Source organism: Topomyia yanbarensis, chromosome 1 (genome assembly GCF_030247195.1).
Source record: "Topomyia yanbarensis strain Yona2022 chromosome 1, ASM3024719v1, whole genome shotgun sequence".
Lineage (NCBI taxonomy): Eukaryota > Metazoa > Arthropoda > Insecta > Diptera > Culicidae > Topomyia > Topomyia yanbarensis.
Genome location: NC_080670.1, coordinates 179,783,605 through 179,801,682, shown reverse-complemented (window position 1 = coordinate 179,801,682; position 18,078 = coordinate 179,783,605). Strand labels below are relative to the sequence as shown.

At 42.6% G+C, this 18,078-nt stretch overlaps 1 protein-coding gene across 3 annotated transcripts in view; it reads right to left on the bottom strand.

Annotated features, from left to right (window-relative positions):
* LOC131683257 (low-density lipoprotein receptor-related protein 4) overlaps positions 1-18,078 on the bottom strand; it is a 110,456-nt gene that overhangs the window by 49,491 nt on the left and 42,887 nt on the right. For all 3 annotated transcript variants that reach the window (XM_058965097.1, XM_058965089.1, XM_058965105.1), the window contains exons 4-6: positions 3,681-4,131; positions 3,499-3,623; positions 1,279-3,427 (exon numbers count right to left, since the gene is read on the bottom strand). In XM_058965097.1, coding sequence (XP_058821080.1) covers positions 1,279-3,427; positions 3,499-3,623; positions 3,681-4,131 — 2,725 coding nt within the window. The remainder of the gene's footprint in view (positions 1-1,278; positions 3,428-3,498; positions 3,624-3,680; positions 4,132-18,078) is intronic.

The following is an 18,078-nucleotide window of genomic DNA, read 5'->3' as shown; positions in this document are numbered from 1 at the left end:
TCAATCTAATGCTGAACTGATCAAATTTTGTACCATCGTGGACTTGATATTCACATATTTCTGTATATCTGATCGCCTCTGATCCTGGCTTTCAACAAGCTCTTCGTTCGCGCTTCTAACATCTAATAGCTAGCGGGTAAACCCCCCCCCCCCCCCACAAACAACGACACCTGAACAAGCCTTTTATATAGGAGAATAAGCTGAACAAGAGCTGTTCAAGCAATTATCCAACTAAATTGTTTGTTGGGCCGTCATCGCGGTAAGCCTTATACGCAGCGGCCTTCTCTGCGTATACGTTTGAGCTCTCTTTGTCCCGCCACAGATTCGGGTTTGGATGCTCCCGCCAGGTACTCGTTTTGTTTGAGCTTGAATCGCGGTATCGAGAATCAAGTTAGACAGATGATCTCTGGTGTAACTTTCTTTGACACATCAGCGAAAGGATGCTTGGAACGACCCAATAGAAAAGAAATTTTTCTAGCTGAAGTAGGGGCTTTCTAAAACGGCCAGACCCGTACACCAGCAGATGGTCGCATGTCAAATTCTCATCGTTTACTACCCCTTAGATTTCAACATCCCGAGCGGGTATATAGACATAATCCCACCCAAAGAGCTCGTAGCAAGTAATATCATGTGTCTGTTTTGAATTTGCCATCTCGTCTCTAAATTTGTCCAGACCGACCTTTGCTATTTCGGTCACAGCCGAGAATCGTTCCGTCAGGTTTTTCCAAAAATTTGAATTAATTTAAATGTTTGTTTCTATCTTTAGGCAGGCAAAACACCACAAAAGGACCGATCGATAGTTGTGGGTATTGTTTGAGTCGAGGAGGCTTAACAGTCGATTCCGCTTCTTAGATTCTTACCTTACCTGCCCGGTAGACTCCTATTCTGCCGCTAGAAGCATAATTGTCCCATGTGTATAGGGATTCCCATAGCACATGGGACAGTTATGCTTCTAGCGGCAGTATTGACAGGGCAGCATAGGATATTCTGCCAAGACTTCCGGATTTTCGTACAGAACGAGAAACTAGACCTGTCCGATTTGACTCAAATTTGGAGCAGACAGCCTGCCGAGGGTCATTTTTTTCATTCTACTATATCTCGACAAACGTATGATTAGGGCTCTAAAACCGATTGTCAAAATTCACTTTGGGGTGACAATTCCGGACGAACCGTTAATTGCCTAGCACTGCCGTTGATAACAAGTAGTAGTTTACACCACGCGCATACACAATGTTTAGGCATTCACACAAAACATTTAAAAAAGATAATCCTACTTACATTCAGTTGTATACCGATGGGGCAAGCACAGCTATACCCTGAAGGGCTGAGCAGGCATATGTACGAACAACCTCCATTCCGCACACCGCACGGATTCCGCACATCTTTCCGAGTCCGGTGGAACACCCGAATGTCCATCAAATCGGTATTGTTCGCTAAGATGGTGTGCCGATCACCTCCAGTGAACTTATCCGCTACCTGAATACTATGCGTATCCCAATCCGTCCAGTACACCTTCTTATCGTACACGTCCAAACCGAATGGATGCTTCAGTCCTTCCGTAATCAAACGATTCCGACCCGTTCCATCGAAGTTAACATACTCCAAAGCCTTAGTGCCACCGTCGACAAAGTACAGCCGATGATTGTCGGTATCCAGGGCCAGTCCATTCGGCCACTGTAGGTTTTCCGATACCAGCGTTACCCGACCGCTTCCATCCATGCCGGCCCGCTCGATCAACGGATTGGATCCCCAATCCGACCAGAACATGTAACCCTCGCTTGGATGCACCACAATGTCTCTCGGTTTATCCAGTCGCTCCCAGATCAGCAGTGCCCTTTGCTTCCCATCCGTACTAGCCGCTTCAATACGGTTCGTTCCAGCATCGGTCCAGTAGATTTTATTAGTGATCCAGTCCAGTGCTAAGCCCGCCGGAGAAATAAGGTTCGATTTGATGATCGCCTCCTGTTGACTTCCGTTGATGAATGCCCGACTGATGATGCTTTTGCCCACGTCAGTCCAGTAGATGACGTTCGTCTGGCTACACCAATCGATGGCTACGTTGGACTTAATGCCATCCAGCGGAACGACCATATCAACTCCCTTGGTAGGATTCTGTTGATCCAACTGACGAACCCGGATGTCTTTCTTCCGGGCGATCAACAGCAACTTATCTGGAACATTCGAACAGGTTCGTTGGTCCCCTTTCAGTGTAAGACCAATCGGACAAGCACACCGTCGATGATTTCGACTCGGTAGACACAGATGAGAACATCCACCGTGACGACCATGCTGATCCAGTGGACAACGGTTAGTGTAGTCTGGCTGCCGAGACGGATGATAGCTCTGGATGTCCATTGGAAAGTGCAGACCTTCGTGTACTATTCGGAATCCCCGGCCAGTGATCTTGTTCGCAGTTGACACCGTTCTCGTATGCCAATCGGTCCAGTACATCGAGTCTTCGAACAGGGTCATAGCGAACGGATGCGGAAGGTTGTTACTTAGGATTTTCTTCCGATTTTTTCCATCAAAATTTGCACTTTCGATGACATGCTTAGCATCGGCCCAGTAGATCCGGTTAGTGGTGTAGTCGATAGCCAAACCATTTGGCCAAAAAATAGATTCAGAAACGATGGTCTGCCTCTCGGAACCGTCCATGTAGACCTTCTCAATCTTCGGTACGGTGCCCCAGTCGGTCCAGAAAACAGTTGCCTTTCCCGGATGAACGGCAATCGCTCGGGGTTTGTCAAGATCATTTGCGGCCAAAACTGCTCGCAGTTTTCCATCGAACGTAGATACCTCTACGCGTCGAGTTCCCGAATCCGTCCAAAACAGTAGGTTATGTATCCAATCGACTGCTAAACCTCCCGGGGACTCCAAACCCCACTTTATAACATCTTTAACTCCCGTTCCGTTAAGATACGACCGTTTAATGACATCGATCGAAACATCCGTCCAGAACAGCAAATCCTGCTGGTAGTGATAATCCAAAGCGATGGCGTTCGGCAATCCCTTAACAATCGACGTAAACTGATTATTACTCAGCGACACCTGTCGGATGTCGGCACGATTGGCCATCAGCAGTTTGACAGCTCCTCCAACGGCCTTACAGGTACGCTGATCCGGTCTCAGTACATAACCCGGTTTACAACCACATCGGAAGCTTCCAACCGTATTGATACATTCCTGTGAACAGACTGGACTGTTGACGATCGAACACTCATCAATGTCGGTACAGTTGTACCCATTCCCGTGCAGTAGAAAACCCGACCGACACATGCACTCCTCCCGCTTACTGTAGGCGGTCACGCACAGCTGTTCGCACCGGGAATGGGCATTACACGGATGAACGATCGGGCAACGCAGTTCGTCCTCACCGTCTACGCAGTCATTGTGGCCGTCGCATACGTGCTTCTGGTTGATGCAGAGTCTGATTAAAAGTGAGAATTGATTGTTGAATATTGAATGTCGTTCGTTTGTTTGGTTGTTTGCAATACTTACGAATCTCTAGAGCTGTTGCGACTATTGGAAGGACAAGCAAATTGATTCAGTTCACATTTCGTGTCACAGTCCTGCTCGTCTTCTCCTCGCTTACAATCAGCTGAACCATCGCATACCCACGAGCGCTGCAAAGAAGTAGAATGTAATTTATTATGTAAAACATCTAAGTGAAGCCCGCTCACCAAAATACACCTCCCATCCTTACACGTGTACTCGTCCGGCGAACACGTCCTCCCGCCCAGCTTATCCACCGGGCAGCCCTTCTCATCCTCCCCGTTGTTACAGTCCTGCTTATCATCGCAGCGCCACTGCACCGGAATACAATCCCCATCGTCACACTTGAACTCATTGGCCGTACATAGGACCTGCTTCTTGGGGCAACCCTCCTCGTCACTCCAATCGCCGCAATCATTATCGCCATCACAACGGAACCGCATCAACACGCAGCGTCCCCCGGGGCCACCCAATCCGCCGAGGGATCCCTTGCACTTGAATTCTCCCTCCGGACAGCTCTGCATCGGTCGATCGCACGTCATCTCGTCCGATTCGTCGATGCAGTCCGCTTCGCCGTCGCACTCGAACGAGGCCGAAATGCAGCTCCCGTCGTGACAGCGGAATTCGTCCTGGGTACATCTAGGGGGAAGAAAGGGAAATTGGGTCAGTTCTTGATTAAAAATTTATGATATCTTATATCTTGAAAACAAACTAACAATCTATATATATATATATATATATATATATATATATATATATATATATATATATATATATATATATATATATATATATATATATATATATATATATATATATATATATATATATATATATATATATATATATATATATATATATATATATATATATATATATATATATATATATATATATATATATATATATATATATATATATATATATATATATATATATATATATATATATATATATATATATATATATATATATATATATATATATATATATATATATATATATATATATATATATATATATATATATATATATATATATATATATATATATATATATATATATATATATATATATAAAAGTCAAAGTTTCTATGTATATGATTTATAGATTCCCAAACGGCTTAACCGATTTCCGTAAAAATTTGCACACAGTAGGTATTTGGTATGGGGCGTGTTTGTGTGCTATTAGTTGGAGATTATCTGTCCGCCAGATGGCGCTTTAGAACAAATTGTGTTTTCCTCATATTTCGTTGATAGTCGCAGCAACGCGCGATGGGTATTAGCTAGTTATATATAAAAGAAGGACTCTACCGTAGATTTGGTAGGTATTCTATTTTGTAGGAAATTCATGTCATGTCATATGTTGCAGTCGCTTTGTATCAATGTTGTATGACCTGGGATATCCCAATATCAGTTGCACCATAAGATCGCGGACATGATGACGCAGGACTACTTTCGGAAGTTGTGACACAAGAATGACTTCGGATATTATGACGTGTTCTTGTTTTAGGATCTTACGACATACTCTTGTTGGTCATAATGTTATGACGCAGTACCTATGCGTCATAATATCCGACGCTATGTATGCGTCACGGTGTCCAAGATATCTATTGGGGTATGAAATCCGAAAACGATAGGACGTCATAACGTCCGGGACATTATGACGCACAACGGATGTGTCATAAGATCCGAAAACGGATATGCGTCATAATGTTCCGGACTTTATCGCACACACTTATTTTGACTTTTTTGGATTCTATGACGCTCCCTTTGTGCGTCACAATATCACAGACGTTATGACGCACCCCCTTTTTGCGACCTTATGACCTGGGACGTTATGACGCAGTGCCTCATAATATCCGAAACTATGAGTGTGTCATATAATCCTGGTCTTTATGACGCAATACCCCTGTGTCATAATATCCCAATCTCAGGGCGCGTCATATGATCCCGGATATTATGACGCACCACCTCTTTCGGGCGTTATGACACAAGTATGATTTAAGATCTTTTGACGAATTTTTGGCTTTGGATGTTATACGCACCCTTGTTCGTCATAATGGCCCGGACGTTATGATCTCGGCCGTTATGACACGGTGCCCACGTGACGTTCTAGTTCACTACTTCTCCCCCCTCGCCCCATTTGTCACAACGTGTCACATTTTGTCATAGCCCTTTCCCACTCTAAACTGCCCATGATCGCATATCAGTCCCATAAATATAGGATATCCCATAGAAAACGGGACAACTATGCGATCGTGGGTAGTAAAAGTGTTACGTAATTTATGAATGGTCTTTTGGAGCCAAAACAAACCTAAATTGTCTCGCACAGTCAATTCATTTTCAGTCTTTCGGTTCGTTCCTAGATAACCCAATCCAGTTGGAATTGAACAGGATTTCGGGTAAGATAATTAGCAGTATTCGAATTAAAAATACGGTTCCGATTTCCGGTTCAAATGCAACTACTGATTACGACTAAACTTCACCCTATATCGGTTGCGAATAAATGTAGAATGAACCCAGCAGCAGCCGATCAGTTCACGATGATCGGAAAAAAGGCCGGACAATCGGTGTGTTACTTACGGTGTATACCTAGAGCCACTAAACAAACCGAGAGGTATTTCAAGTGCCTGGCTCATCGAATCGTGATGGCGACGATCAAAGAACCGTCGACACCGGCTCAAATGTATCCGGATAAGCTGCACTTAATCGTGGAGGATCATTTCCCGAAGGACGTCCGTACGACGTGGCCGCCGACACCAGAAGGCGAGGCAGAAGCAGAAATCGCTGGAGATATGCAGAAGGTACTAGCAGTGCCGAAGAGTCTGAAAGTTAAGAAACCATCCGGTCCTGATGGAATCCTCAACGTGGTATGCAATTCTGGCGTTCTAAGACATGTTCAGGACGGTTATGATGATCTTCCTGGAAGAAGGTTATTTCCCAGACAGCGAAGTTTTAGAAGCTAGTGCTGTTGCCCAAACCAGCGAAACCGCCAAGCGGTCCAGCATCATACAGGCCCATATGTCTGCTGGATACCCTCGGGAAGCTCGTGGTAAGAACTATCCTGAACAGGGTGACGAAATGTACGGAACCCAAAAGCGTTCTGTCGAACAGACAGTCCGAATTCCGGAAAGGAAGATCGATGGTGGAAGGAATCCGGGCAGTAATAGAGAGAACAGAGAAGGCGTCCAAACTATTTTCAGAATCGAGTGCTAGTCTACGGAATAAAGTCGGAGCAAAAGTCGACAAGGATAACGGCAAGTGTATCACAAGACTCCAGAGTAGGTCCTAAGCTATCTAAGGAGTCGTGAATTTGTCTATGTTGTTGAACAGAAAGCACGGAGAGATAGACTTTTACCTAACGTAGTTCCTATCAGGTCGCGGCTGCTTCAGTAAGTATCTTTATCGGTTCAGTTACACATTTTCACCCTACTGCCCGGCATACCTAGCTCGGGGAATAAACGCCGAAGTACGTGGTCTTTGACTGTCCTCGATTCGAAGAAATGTGAAGCGAGTGTTCGGCTTTAAGTGCAGAGAATGCCGTACAATGGAAGGACGCATTGAAGCAAGGACGTGGAATACCGTCTGTAGAGTAGTCCGCAGCTACTAGTGAAGCTGCAGACGAAATGAAGAAGAGATCATTAAACTAGTGACCAGAATTGACAGTTCAAACAAGTTTATTCGACCGGTCGCCGTAAATCAAACTGCCGGGAACTAACAGTAGTTGAATAGGACGCCTCGAACGGTTAGCAGCAGATCATTCGGGCGCCAGTGAATCTAAAACCGCGTTCAACGCGGAATCGCCGGTTAGACCTCGGCACCTAACGATTGGTCCGTTGAGTAGGCTAGGTCGACTGCCAGCGACTAGACCGATTAGGTCGCGATGAAGCCAGTAGCTAAATTACTCACGAAAAAATGGCTCTCAGAAACTTGCCGCTGATAGTTGAATGGCTCAAGTACGCATAGGATTTAAACGTCCCAATGGATGGAGAGAATGATAGAAAACAAGAGGAAAGTCGGCAGCTAAATGACTCAAAGGTTAACAACAAATAGGCATAAAAAATCAAATACGATACAAATGGCAAAGTGTACAGAAACAAAGCGCGGCTTATAATAAAAAGTTTCTGGTAGCGAAAGTAAGTGGACTACGATGAAACCAACTCGCCTGTGGTTCGCTATAGTTCGCTGCACTACTTGTTCGCCTTATCTGCTCGGTATGGACTGTCTATTGAGCAACTCGATACAAAAAAAATCCAGTCCTCCGAGATGGACTGTGTAGCATGTTCACCTTTTTCGTAATTTTTGTCATTATTCATTCACTACGCTCACTATGCCAATTTTAGCCTATTTCGGATGAACTTTCAAAAAATATTCCGTCTCACCGAAACCCAAATGCGCATTAGAATGAAAGGGATAGATACGAATGTGTTAAGAGGCAAGAGTATTCTTAAAATTCAAGTGAGAGAAATGGTTGTCGAAAGAGTAGTATTTATAAAAATACGTACTTCCGACTACGAATACTCGAATCACTTGACGCCTATCTGAGGATCTACAGAACTGCAACTCGTCCATTTCGATCCTGATCGTGGAAGAGGCAGCAGTGTGAAGTTCTTTTTTTAGTATCGCGGTGTGTTTTAAAAGGTAGTTTGTTAAAAATGTGAGAAGTTTTTTTAGGATTAAATTTATTAAAAAAAAGTTCCTTTCCGATAGGCATAGCTAGTGCGGTCAGTGAATTGTGCGGTCAGAAATACAAATTTGAATTCGCTACATTTCGTGCGAACTTGTGTGTGAAAAGAAGGTAAGAATTAATAATTGAGTTGTGTGATAAAAAGCTTCAAAGCGTCGAATAGCCGATCGACGGCTTCTTTTCTTTTATTGAAAGTTTGGAGATTTTCCGCCATCCGCGTTCTAGCGACGCATACGCTCAGCGCACCGCCCGTCTCGATTGCCACCCTGCTGACCCCACGTTCCGGCTTCAAAAGTTCCCGACGCTTTTGGTAAAAGGTCGGAAGGAAGCAGCAAAACCATCAACGCGCTTCGTTAGAGCGACGGCCATCTTCATCATTGAAAAGTCGGCCGAATTCAACGCCCAGTAGGCAAAGGCCTAAACAGCGTCATCATTGCGACGCCATTGTAGACGCCGTTCGTCGCCATCGCTGAATAGTGTTGCGATAGGAAGTCGGTGCCGAAGCTGCAATACCAGTCGGCACCCAGCTGAGATGCAGCTCTGCTAGATCGACGCTGTTCCAGAAATAACACATGTGAGTAAAAATAAATCGTTGATACGTGCACGTAGATCCATACACACACAACACTCAAACCTTCGAAAGCTTTCTTTGCCGCTCGAAAGCTAAAGCCGAGCGCGCATTTGTACTGCTCAGCGCAGCTTTATCCGCTAGCAGGAAATTTTGACCGCACATAGGTAGACAGGAAAGGGGAAAGCTAGAAAGGGAAGGAACACGAAAAATGTAAAGCTTAATGAATATATAGGTTAAGAATAAAATACCGTATTTCAATCCGTCCAATAAAATGTTTTCCTGTTAGTTAGTGTTACCTGAAATGTTTGTATTTTTTATGTTGGTTAGCTTTCCCGTGTAGTGAATTTGGTTCGAGAAGATTTCTCACGTTTCGCGTCGTTTCCGTAGATTTGAATTTTCTTTGTGTTTGTTTTACTCCGATGGGCTATCGGGAATTAGTCCCCACTACTACCTACAAAGCGAGAGGGAAAGAGTGTTCGACTGAGTTCTGCCTGTGATGATAACTGATCGTTTTTTTAGTGCATGAGCTTTCGAGTTGGTATAACGATAATTTCTCTTGCATCTTTGCTAAATATAGTAGTGGCTCCATCTATACGCGAAACGGAGTGCATCTTTTCACATTTTGTGTTTACCTACCGTTCCTTTGCGCCATTTCGGGATCAATTTCTATAACCTGCCTTGAGGTTAGGTTTCATGCTGGACAATTCTAACCTGACGAGTGGTCCTCTTCGGGGGTGGCGCTAAAGCTACTCGTTTAAAACGTCCTGAGGAGCGTATTGGTAGACGGAAACCGTAAACGGCCCTTTGGCCCGCTACAACTGACTGATGATGACGGGCTCAAGCAGACCAACCAAGTCTGTAACCTGAAGCTTGGTGCGACACTGCGTAGATTCCGAATGACTTCTTCAAGATACGACCCTTGACTGTATCATCGGATAATATTTTTTTGCGATTTATATTGATATCACGGGATCATCTTTTCCAGCGAATAGTTATAAATAGGGGTTTCCCCCCTATAAACATCTTATGATCCAAGAGCCAAATGACCTGTTCAGAGAATCATCAAAAGTATAAGTGGAATCGTTGGACTATGTGGGTTAAAGTTCGTGTATAATTTTTTTTATTAGGGCCCACATCTTGGGTTTTTATTTTACCTGCCCGGCAGACCCCAGATGTCAGGGCGCCCAAGGAACTTTTATTAGAATTTCGGATTACCGTATACAAACATATATAAACTTTATAAACTTTCATTTCCTCTTTGACCCGTCAGGGTAACAATTTAGCACTGGGTGGAAATATACCGATTTGTGAGTATACACTCCGTACAGTGCATTTGTTGATATGTAAAGTTATGCTCACCGCTGTTCGGTACCATTCACTTTTGCATGTAAATTTTGTTTATTTTCGCGGATGTGGACGGTTTTGTTCGTGCAGCTAGGTTAGATAATTTTTGTTTGACATTTGTGCATAAGTAACATAGGGATAAATAGGCCACAATTCTCCATTGCTGTCGAAAAGTGTGCTAAATTCGCAAAACGGTGTGTGTCAGCGATGGCAGTGATGGAAGGCGGGCGGTTTATTTACATCGTGCGAGAGGCAGCCATCGTACACTAAGGGAAAACTCATAGCGAAGTTCATAAGATTTATCTTATAATGAATAGAAAAGTAACAAAACTATGTTTTCATAAGATTAATATGAAAAACATACGACTTTTATGATTATCTTAACATTTTATTAGTTATTGCATATTCCACTCGTACGAATTTCATTCGAGCATCTTATGATTCTCATAAACGTAAGAGAAATGTATAATATTGTCTTATGATAATTCAAAGATTCCTTATGGAACATGAAATCATAGCAAACCGATTTAACAAAATAAATGCCGTTTCATGTGATAATCTTTTGATTTACACACGTGCTACTTGTGGCTAAAAATTATACGATGTTCCTATTAAATTCGCTGTATTTTTTGCCTGAGTGTAGTTGAGCCAGTTAGTTTCGGACCACATTGGTGCGCAGGTCAGTTTTGGTTTCGCTAGTGACCGATTTGTTCCTGGAAAAATCCAGCCCGCCAAAAACGCATGTGTGCGGAAGTCAATGCCCGCAAACGTACAGGTCGTGGTTCGAGAACTGTTGTCTGGTGTCGGGTAGCCGATTAGGGAAGCTAATCGTTAAGGAGACACTCACTTTTCCGGCTAACCATAAAGGACTCAGAAGACGCCAAACCGCTCTCGCAGTGGAGGATCCGAGGGGCAGGCACTAAATCTTCAATACGACGCAGTGCCAAAAGTCACATTAATTTGTTACTTTAAGAACCATGAAGTATATTAATTACCGCAAAAATTTTAAAAGTGCGTGTTAAATTCATTGTAATTTAATCGCAGAAATTTTTTTAAGTACATCGAATTCGAACTTGAAATACGCAAAACATTTTAATTATTGACAATATGAACTTGAAATACTTTAAGTACTTGCACATCGACATTAATTACATTGAGTATCTTATTAAGTACCACTTAAGTATTTTTAAATACTTTTATTTATTACTTTAATTACATTCAAAATACGTCGGTATTTTCATGACGACGCACTCGAGCCTGCTAATGCTGCCCCCCGGGAGGATCAGCCGAACGAACCTAGCTCTCCTCCACTGCTAATCGCCAAGGAAAGCGAAGCAGGTTGGACAGCTGATTCACCTGAGGTAGGTCACTGCGGTGGCTACCTGGGCCATTCACGGGGAGTGAGTGACCCCGGTGATTATTCGCCCCGTCGCTAGGGAGGTTCCAACAAAAGAGCGAAGTCAAGGACCGCTGTCGGAGCGGTCCACTCAAATCGGATGAACTCGGCCGTTGCTGTCCCGGTCGGTCGGACGAGACCACCCGCCTTTCCGCTCAGCAGCAGTGGAGAGAGCTGGAGGAAATAAACACGGTAAAATTAAATTTATTTATTCGTGTTCCATTAGTTTGTTGTGTTACGAAAATCCGAAATTCCGGTTAAGGCACCTAGGCCGCCCTGAAAAGAAGGGTCCGCCGGGCAATCAGAACCCGAGTAGTGGGCAAACCGCTAGTTACACCTCCAATTCTGTCCTCTGCTGTACCTGTTACTGCTATTGTTGACGGGAGGGTTGGTGGTTTCTTCCGTCCGGTCGGTCCTACATAGGGAGGTGAGCTTGTCTGCTTTGTTGGACCCTCCTGGTGATGCATCACCTGATTCTTCACTCCCCGCAAAGAATCCCGAAAGACACCGCGGTGTTCTTTCCAGGCGAGATCGTTGCCTTATTTACTTACCTTTTCTTAACTTAGCTGTAGAGAAGAAAAAGGCTCGTTAGGCATATCCTCTACAGCGAGAGGGGCGGGTGCTTCGGATCCTTTTGGTTAACCGGGGAAGCAAAAATTCTATTACACTTAGCTTCCCCCGACGGCTATCCTTGACATCCTTTTTTTTGGTTCAGTGTATTCCTACCGATTAGTTGTTTACATAAATCGCTCCATTTTTACTTTTTGACGAGATTTGTGAAGTTTGTATCGTTGTTTGTCGTGTTAATCGACTGAGAATTTTGTTTTTAACATTGTTATTGTGCAGTGTGAAAGTGTCTCCTGTTTGCTTTTGTGTTGCGAAAAAACCAGCGAAGAACGCAATTGAGTGAACTTCTGTGACTTAACCACTAAAACTTTCCACTGAACGCAGCGCCATCTATATTTCATTGTTCGCATTCTCAGATCGGCACGCATTATGGCAAGTGCATGCGATCACTGCGCGAAAACCGTCAAATCGGATGACGACTTTATTGAATGTATGGGTTTTTGCAAAAATGTGGTACATATGCAATGTGGGAAACAACTTAACAAGCCGTTTTTGAAAAAACTTGCGGAAAACCCAAACTTATTGTGGATGTGCAATGAATGTGTCAAGCTGATGAAGTTTGCTCGCTTTCGCGACACCGTTTCTTCACTTGGATGTGTTATCGCTGCTATCGCTGGGAAAACGGATGACGTCTGTGCTGAACTAAAGGCCGAGTTATCCAAAAATAACCAGCAAATTTCGCGCCTGGCTAGAAAGGTTTCAACAGCTACTCCAGTCCGGCCAAACTCCGATACCTCTCGACCACCTCAGAAGCGTCGTCGCGAGGATGGCCCTGATCCGAGCAATATTCTTGTTGGTGGTCGAAAGCTAGTCGATAATAGCACCATTGGTACGGTTCCACCTCCCGCGCCGTTGCTCTGGATGTATCTTTCCCGCTTTCATCCTAGCGTTAGCAAAGAGACTGTCGAAAAAATGTCTAAAGCAGAACTAAATTGTAGCGAGGAGATAAAGGTTACTCCGCTTGTTAAAAAAAAGGCATAAACGTCAGTACTTTGAACTTCATATCCTTCAAAGTTGGAGTTCACCCAAAGTACCGTGATGCAGCTCTTAGCCCTGACACATGGCCGCAAGGCATACTGTTCAGGGAATTTGAAGACAGCCGTACCCAGAACATTTGGAGCCCGCCGACCGATTTTCCACCGCCTCCAGAAGAAGCATGTACCTCTCTAATGCAACCCGGCCCATCAATGGTCCTGCAGAGGACTCCGCAACGATTGGCCATGCCACTATACCAAGCCACACCGCCCTTGTGAAGGAGTATCGATGCCGATCGCATACTGGGATGCAACGCAGTTGGTACTATGGAAGCCCTCGATCCCCCCGTTACAGTCGAGCCCTTGCCGCCAGCGTTCATCAGTCGTCCCGGTCCTGTATGTGTGGGTGGGGAAAGGGTCTTCCAAGCCGCCTTTCTCGGCATGTATTATAAAAATTGTAACGAAACAACGGTTGAACCGATTCACGCTTCTAGCTCATCGTACGACTCTCGCCGCTAGCTGCTACCACCTCGTTCCTGCTCTCCTCATTCCGCCATCGGGTTCCAACGCATACTGGGACGCACCGCAGTTGGCACTATGGAAGCCCTCGATCCCCCCGCCACAGTCGAGCACTTGCTGCCAGCCTTCATCAGTCGTCCCGGTCCTGTGTGTGGGATGGATGAAAGGGTCTTCCAACCTGCCGCAAATGGCAAGTATACATCTGTTCTGAACACTTCAAGCGCTGATGTATACTTCGCTTCCAGTTTTTTGCCTTTTGCTCCGACATCTTGTGGAAAAAAACTGCTTTCTTCCTTTTCGATTTTTGCCCATTCCCTGTTCAACCTTAAATTATGCAACATGCGTCATCTCACCGAGCGTGGGACTAGTGAAGCGGTTTTAACACATAGCCAACCCGAAAAAAAGCAGGAACATTCGTCACTTTTGAATGAATTAGTTCTATACATGAGAAATTAAATACGGCGTCCGCGACTCTGGAAATAAACAAAGATCCGAGCGATCATTCTGATTCTTTGGCGCACGATGAAGAGAAAAAAGGCTGAGGTTCACCATTCGAACACTTAGGGATTTTGTTATTATTTCGAAACTATTACCTATGACCGAACCGAAACGAATCCCCTGACCACAGAAAAGCCCACTACGTCATTTGTTTTTGTTTTTCTTATTGATAGTATCCGTGGTGGAATTCCGAGCTTCGTCGTCTACGCAACATTCTCCGAAAACATCGCAAGCGTTACTTCCGTCATAAGGCCGACGAAAACAAAGCTGTTCTTCGCCGAACCGAACTTCAATACGAAACAGCCCGGAGTCTGGGAAGATAAAAAAAAGTCAGGAAAGCTAGTGTAACCAAAAGCCTTTATATTCAAAAATCTGTAAATATCTGCAACCAAACTAAAAAATCTGCAAATATCTGCGTCATCGAAAAAATCTGCAGCTTAAATTAAAAGTCTGCGAATTTACAGACTTGTCTGCAAATCTGGAATCTATGGTCGAAGTGTCCAACGCAGGAAATGTTCAAAATCATTGAGTTTTCACCTAGGAAAACGCGAAAAATTAAAACATTGGTGGGAATGTGATTGATCTTGATATTAGCAAGAAAATTTTAGGGATTCTGTTTCCGTGATCTTGATCCAATGATGATCTCGATAGAACAGCCGACTCTTTGAAAATAGGCTATATAGCCTTGTAGTTATAAGAAGTAAAAGTAAACTAATGAAGGACAAGAATTTATTTCTTCACACGAATAGAAAAACAATTTTGGCGTTGCTTAATTTCCAATATTAGTGAACTAGCTAAAGGTGCGTTGTGGCTGTGAACAGGACTTTGTATGGTTTGCGTGCCGTAGCCTACAGATGCGCATAAAAATTGCTGATATAACTGACTGATACTCCCTGTTGCTATGTGCGGCCATAAGGCGAGGGCGTTGAAAAAAAACAAACCATCAAAAGCATGCTGTGTTACAGATAAGAATTATGTGATCAATACTCGACAATAAAGTAGAAAATGGAGGATGACGCCGACACATGAAACAAGAGTTGTACCAATTATAGGGGAGACTGAGGAGACTTGATCCCCGGGGAGACTTGATCCCATCATTGTAACTCAAAGGCGGATCAGAATACATTAATAGAATATACTAGAAAGTTGCGCAGCTTTATCAAAACACAAGTTTCTTTAACACAAAAAAATAAATTGGACATGTGTTACCGAATTTTTATCGATTTAAAGAAATAAATCTCAGAAGAACTGAAGAAGATTTATTTTCCAAATTTTCAAACTTTTATACAATTTATAAAGTCTCCTACTGCATACTATACTTTTGCATACAGAAATACAGGAGAATGTCAATTATATGAATACGCTATGATTGAGCTGATTTTTTTGTTCAACTATATTTGTACTAAAGTTTGCTGAAATAGATGCTATGGGTTCACTTGATCCCTTCAAGTGGAGATTTGATCCCCTTCGCCATGCTTCATACACACTACTGATTATAACCAAATTCACACCAGAACAATTGAAGTCAATGTTGCCATAAAATAACAAAAAACTGTCAAAAATGAACGATTCATCATACAAAACTTAGCTGTAAATGTTTACTACAGCATACGTAGCAACCATGCATCCCACATTTGACGTTCCTCAACCATAATAACGACAGCTTTCAAATCATTGCACAGAGATTTGGGGAATTCGTAATAAAAATCAGGTGAGAGATGGATAATATGTAGTAACAAAATAGTAAATCACAACAATTTAATCAATACCACAATACATTTATAACATTGAATGGGGTTAGGTATCTATTTTTGCCCTATTAGGGAGGGTGCCACATTATTTCTTTATTAATTTTATTATTCCAGCTTCTTTGCCTTGTTATTAGGAGCCATTTTTTTTATTTCGATTATGGATTTTTTAACTTTAAGGTCATTCGCCTCTTATTAAGAGCCAATATAATAACAAAATTGTCTTGAGAATGGTAAAAATCTTCTGTTTGAGCACAGCAAAAACTCTAATCGAGTACCCCAATTATCGCAACACCATTTGAGTAAATGCGTTGAGCAAAGATGGCAGACGCTGTTCTAACCAAAGGCTTCAGATGGGTAGGATGATAGTAGAAACAGGGCAAAAATAGGCTTATTACCCTACATGCTCTTTTAAACACGTTTTCATAAAGGAATCAAGTGTCCCCAAATTAGGGATCGAGTCTCCACTAATCAAAGAATTTTACATTTTTTTATTGTTTTCCAAAAATGCTCATAGCTCATGTCCAGTATAATATTTCCATGTATTTTTTTATGATTATCAGTCAACCCTAGAAACAATATAAAACTACAAAAAATACATAGTTTTTTTATCATTCCACGGAGTAGGATTGAAAAATAAAAAAGGGGATCAAGTCTCCTCAGTCTCCCCTACAAACATGCTGATAGGCTGATAAAACACGGTAGACTACTGTGGGCTCAGCAGAGAATCTGATCGTTGACAACTTTAAGGCAGACTCATGCAACGGGTGTCCGAGAAAATTAGGAATGGCGACTCATGATCGAGTAACCTGGAAATTTGAAATACATTCGGAATCACCCGGATTGTTCGGCTATCGACTAAATTACACCAGTGTAATGGAAAGCCAAAAACGAAATTTCACCGCTTTCGCAAACCATTGGTTAGATGTCTGTGTATCGTAGCACATTTTTCCGTCTTGACCATAAACATTTTACACCTGTTTTAAAATGCACTTTTTTAATCAGTTTGATTCGCTACGCCAGCCGAAATTTTCTAACCAACAACAGCGCCACAGCAATGTAGGTATCAATAGTGAAAGCTTTCAAATAGCAACCAGAGCGAATTCAAAACTCTCACCGTTTGAGCATGAGTGTCGCTCATTTCACTCTGGCCTTCTTGCATGCAAGTTTGTTCTCTCGCCAGTCTTCTCTCGCCCAGAGAGGGAAAGCTTTTAATTTGCACTGCCTGCTGTTCGCTTTAACGTTAACTACAATTACCTATCATCACAAAATGTTAAATCTTTTATTAAATGGTTGTATTTTAAATTATATTATTCATGCGCTGTGATTTCGAGTGGGATCTTATTAGTAATTAAAGTAAAAAAGCACCGAAACTTTCAGACAACAATCCATCGATTTGTCCGAAATCGCCAGAAAAAGCCAAACTCGCGTGTCCTTCGTGTCAAGGACCACCCACGCATCCCAATTTATTTACAGTCAGCCTGCGATGAGAGCAGATGCCATCTGACTGAAGAAACGAACCGTACGTACATAGGTACACGCGATCTAATACACATCTTTACAGTATGTGCGACTCACCCGAACCCATGTCACATGGAGCTTTTGGTTGTGGTGTGGAAAAGTGAGAGGTGCTTGGGAAGATTCGTGTTCGTGTGTAATGAAAAACCTACTTAATAGTGGAGAATTGGATTTTTCGTGCGCTTTTAAAAATAATCCATTATTTCATTCATTCGAATTTAAACGACGAAATTATTGATCTGAGAATAAGTTCCCACTAAAATATTAGTAAACTTATACTTTCAATAATAACATTCATTAATTTTAATAATTTTGTTTTAATACCAATGATACGATTATCAAAAGAGAGGAAACGATAATATATTATTGAAACAATAGACGGATTTGATTGAATTCAATAAAAACAAATTAACAATGTTTTTAATTGAACATTTTTTCTGCGTAAACAGTAATTTAGTGAGATTGCAGTAGTTACACTATGATATATTTTTTTTCTAAGTGTAGCAAAATTTGGGTAAAAACTATATTTTCTCCAGTAAGGTTTAAAACAACATCTATCACTAAATTAGTTAGTCTATTACTAAATTAGTTATGGAATTCGCGTTTCGACTTCGTCTCATCAGAATCCGACACTAACTTAGTGACAGAATTAAGCTAGCGCCGGATTGATGCTAGCTCCAAAAACGGAGACACTAATCCTGT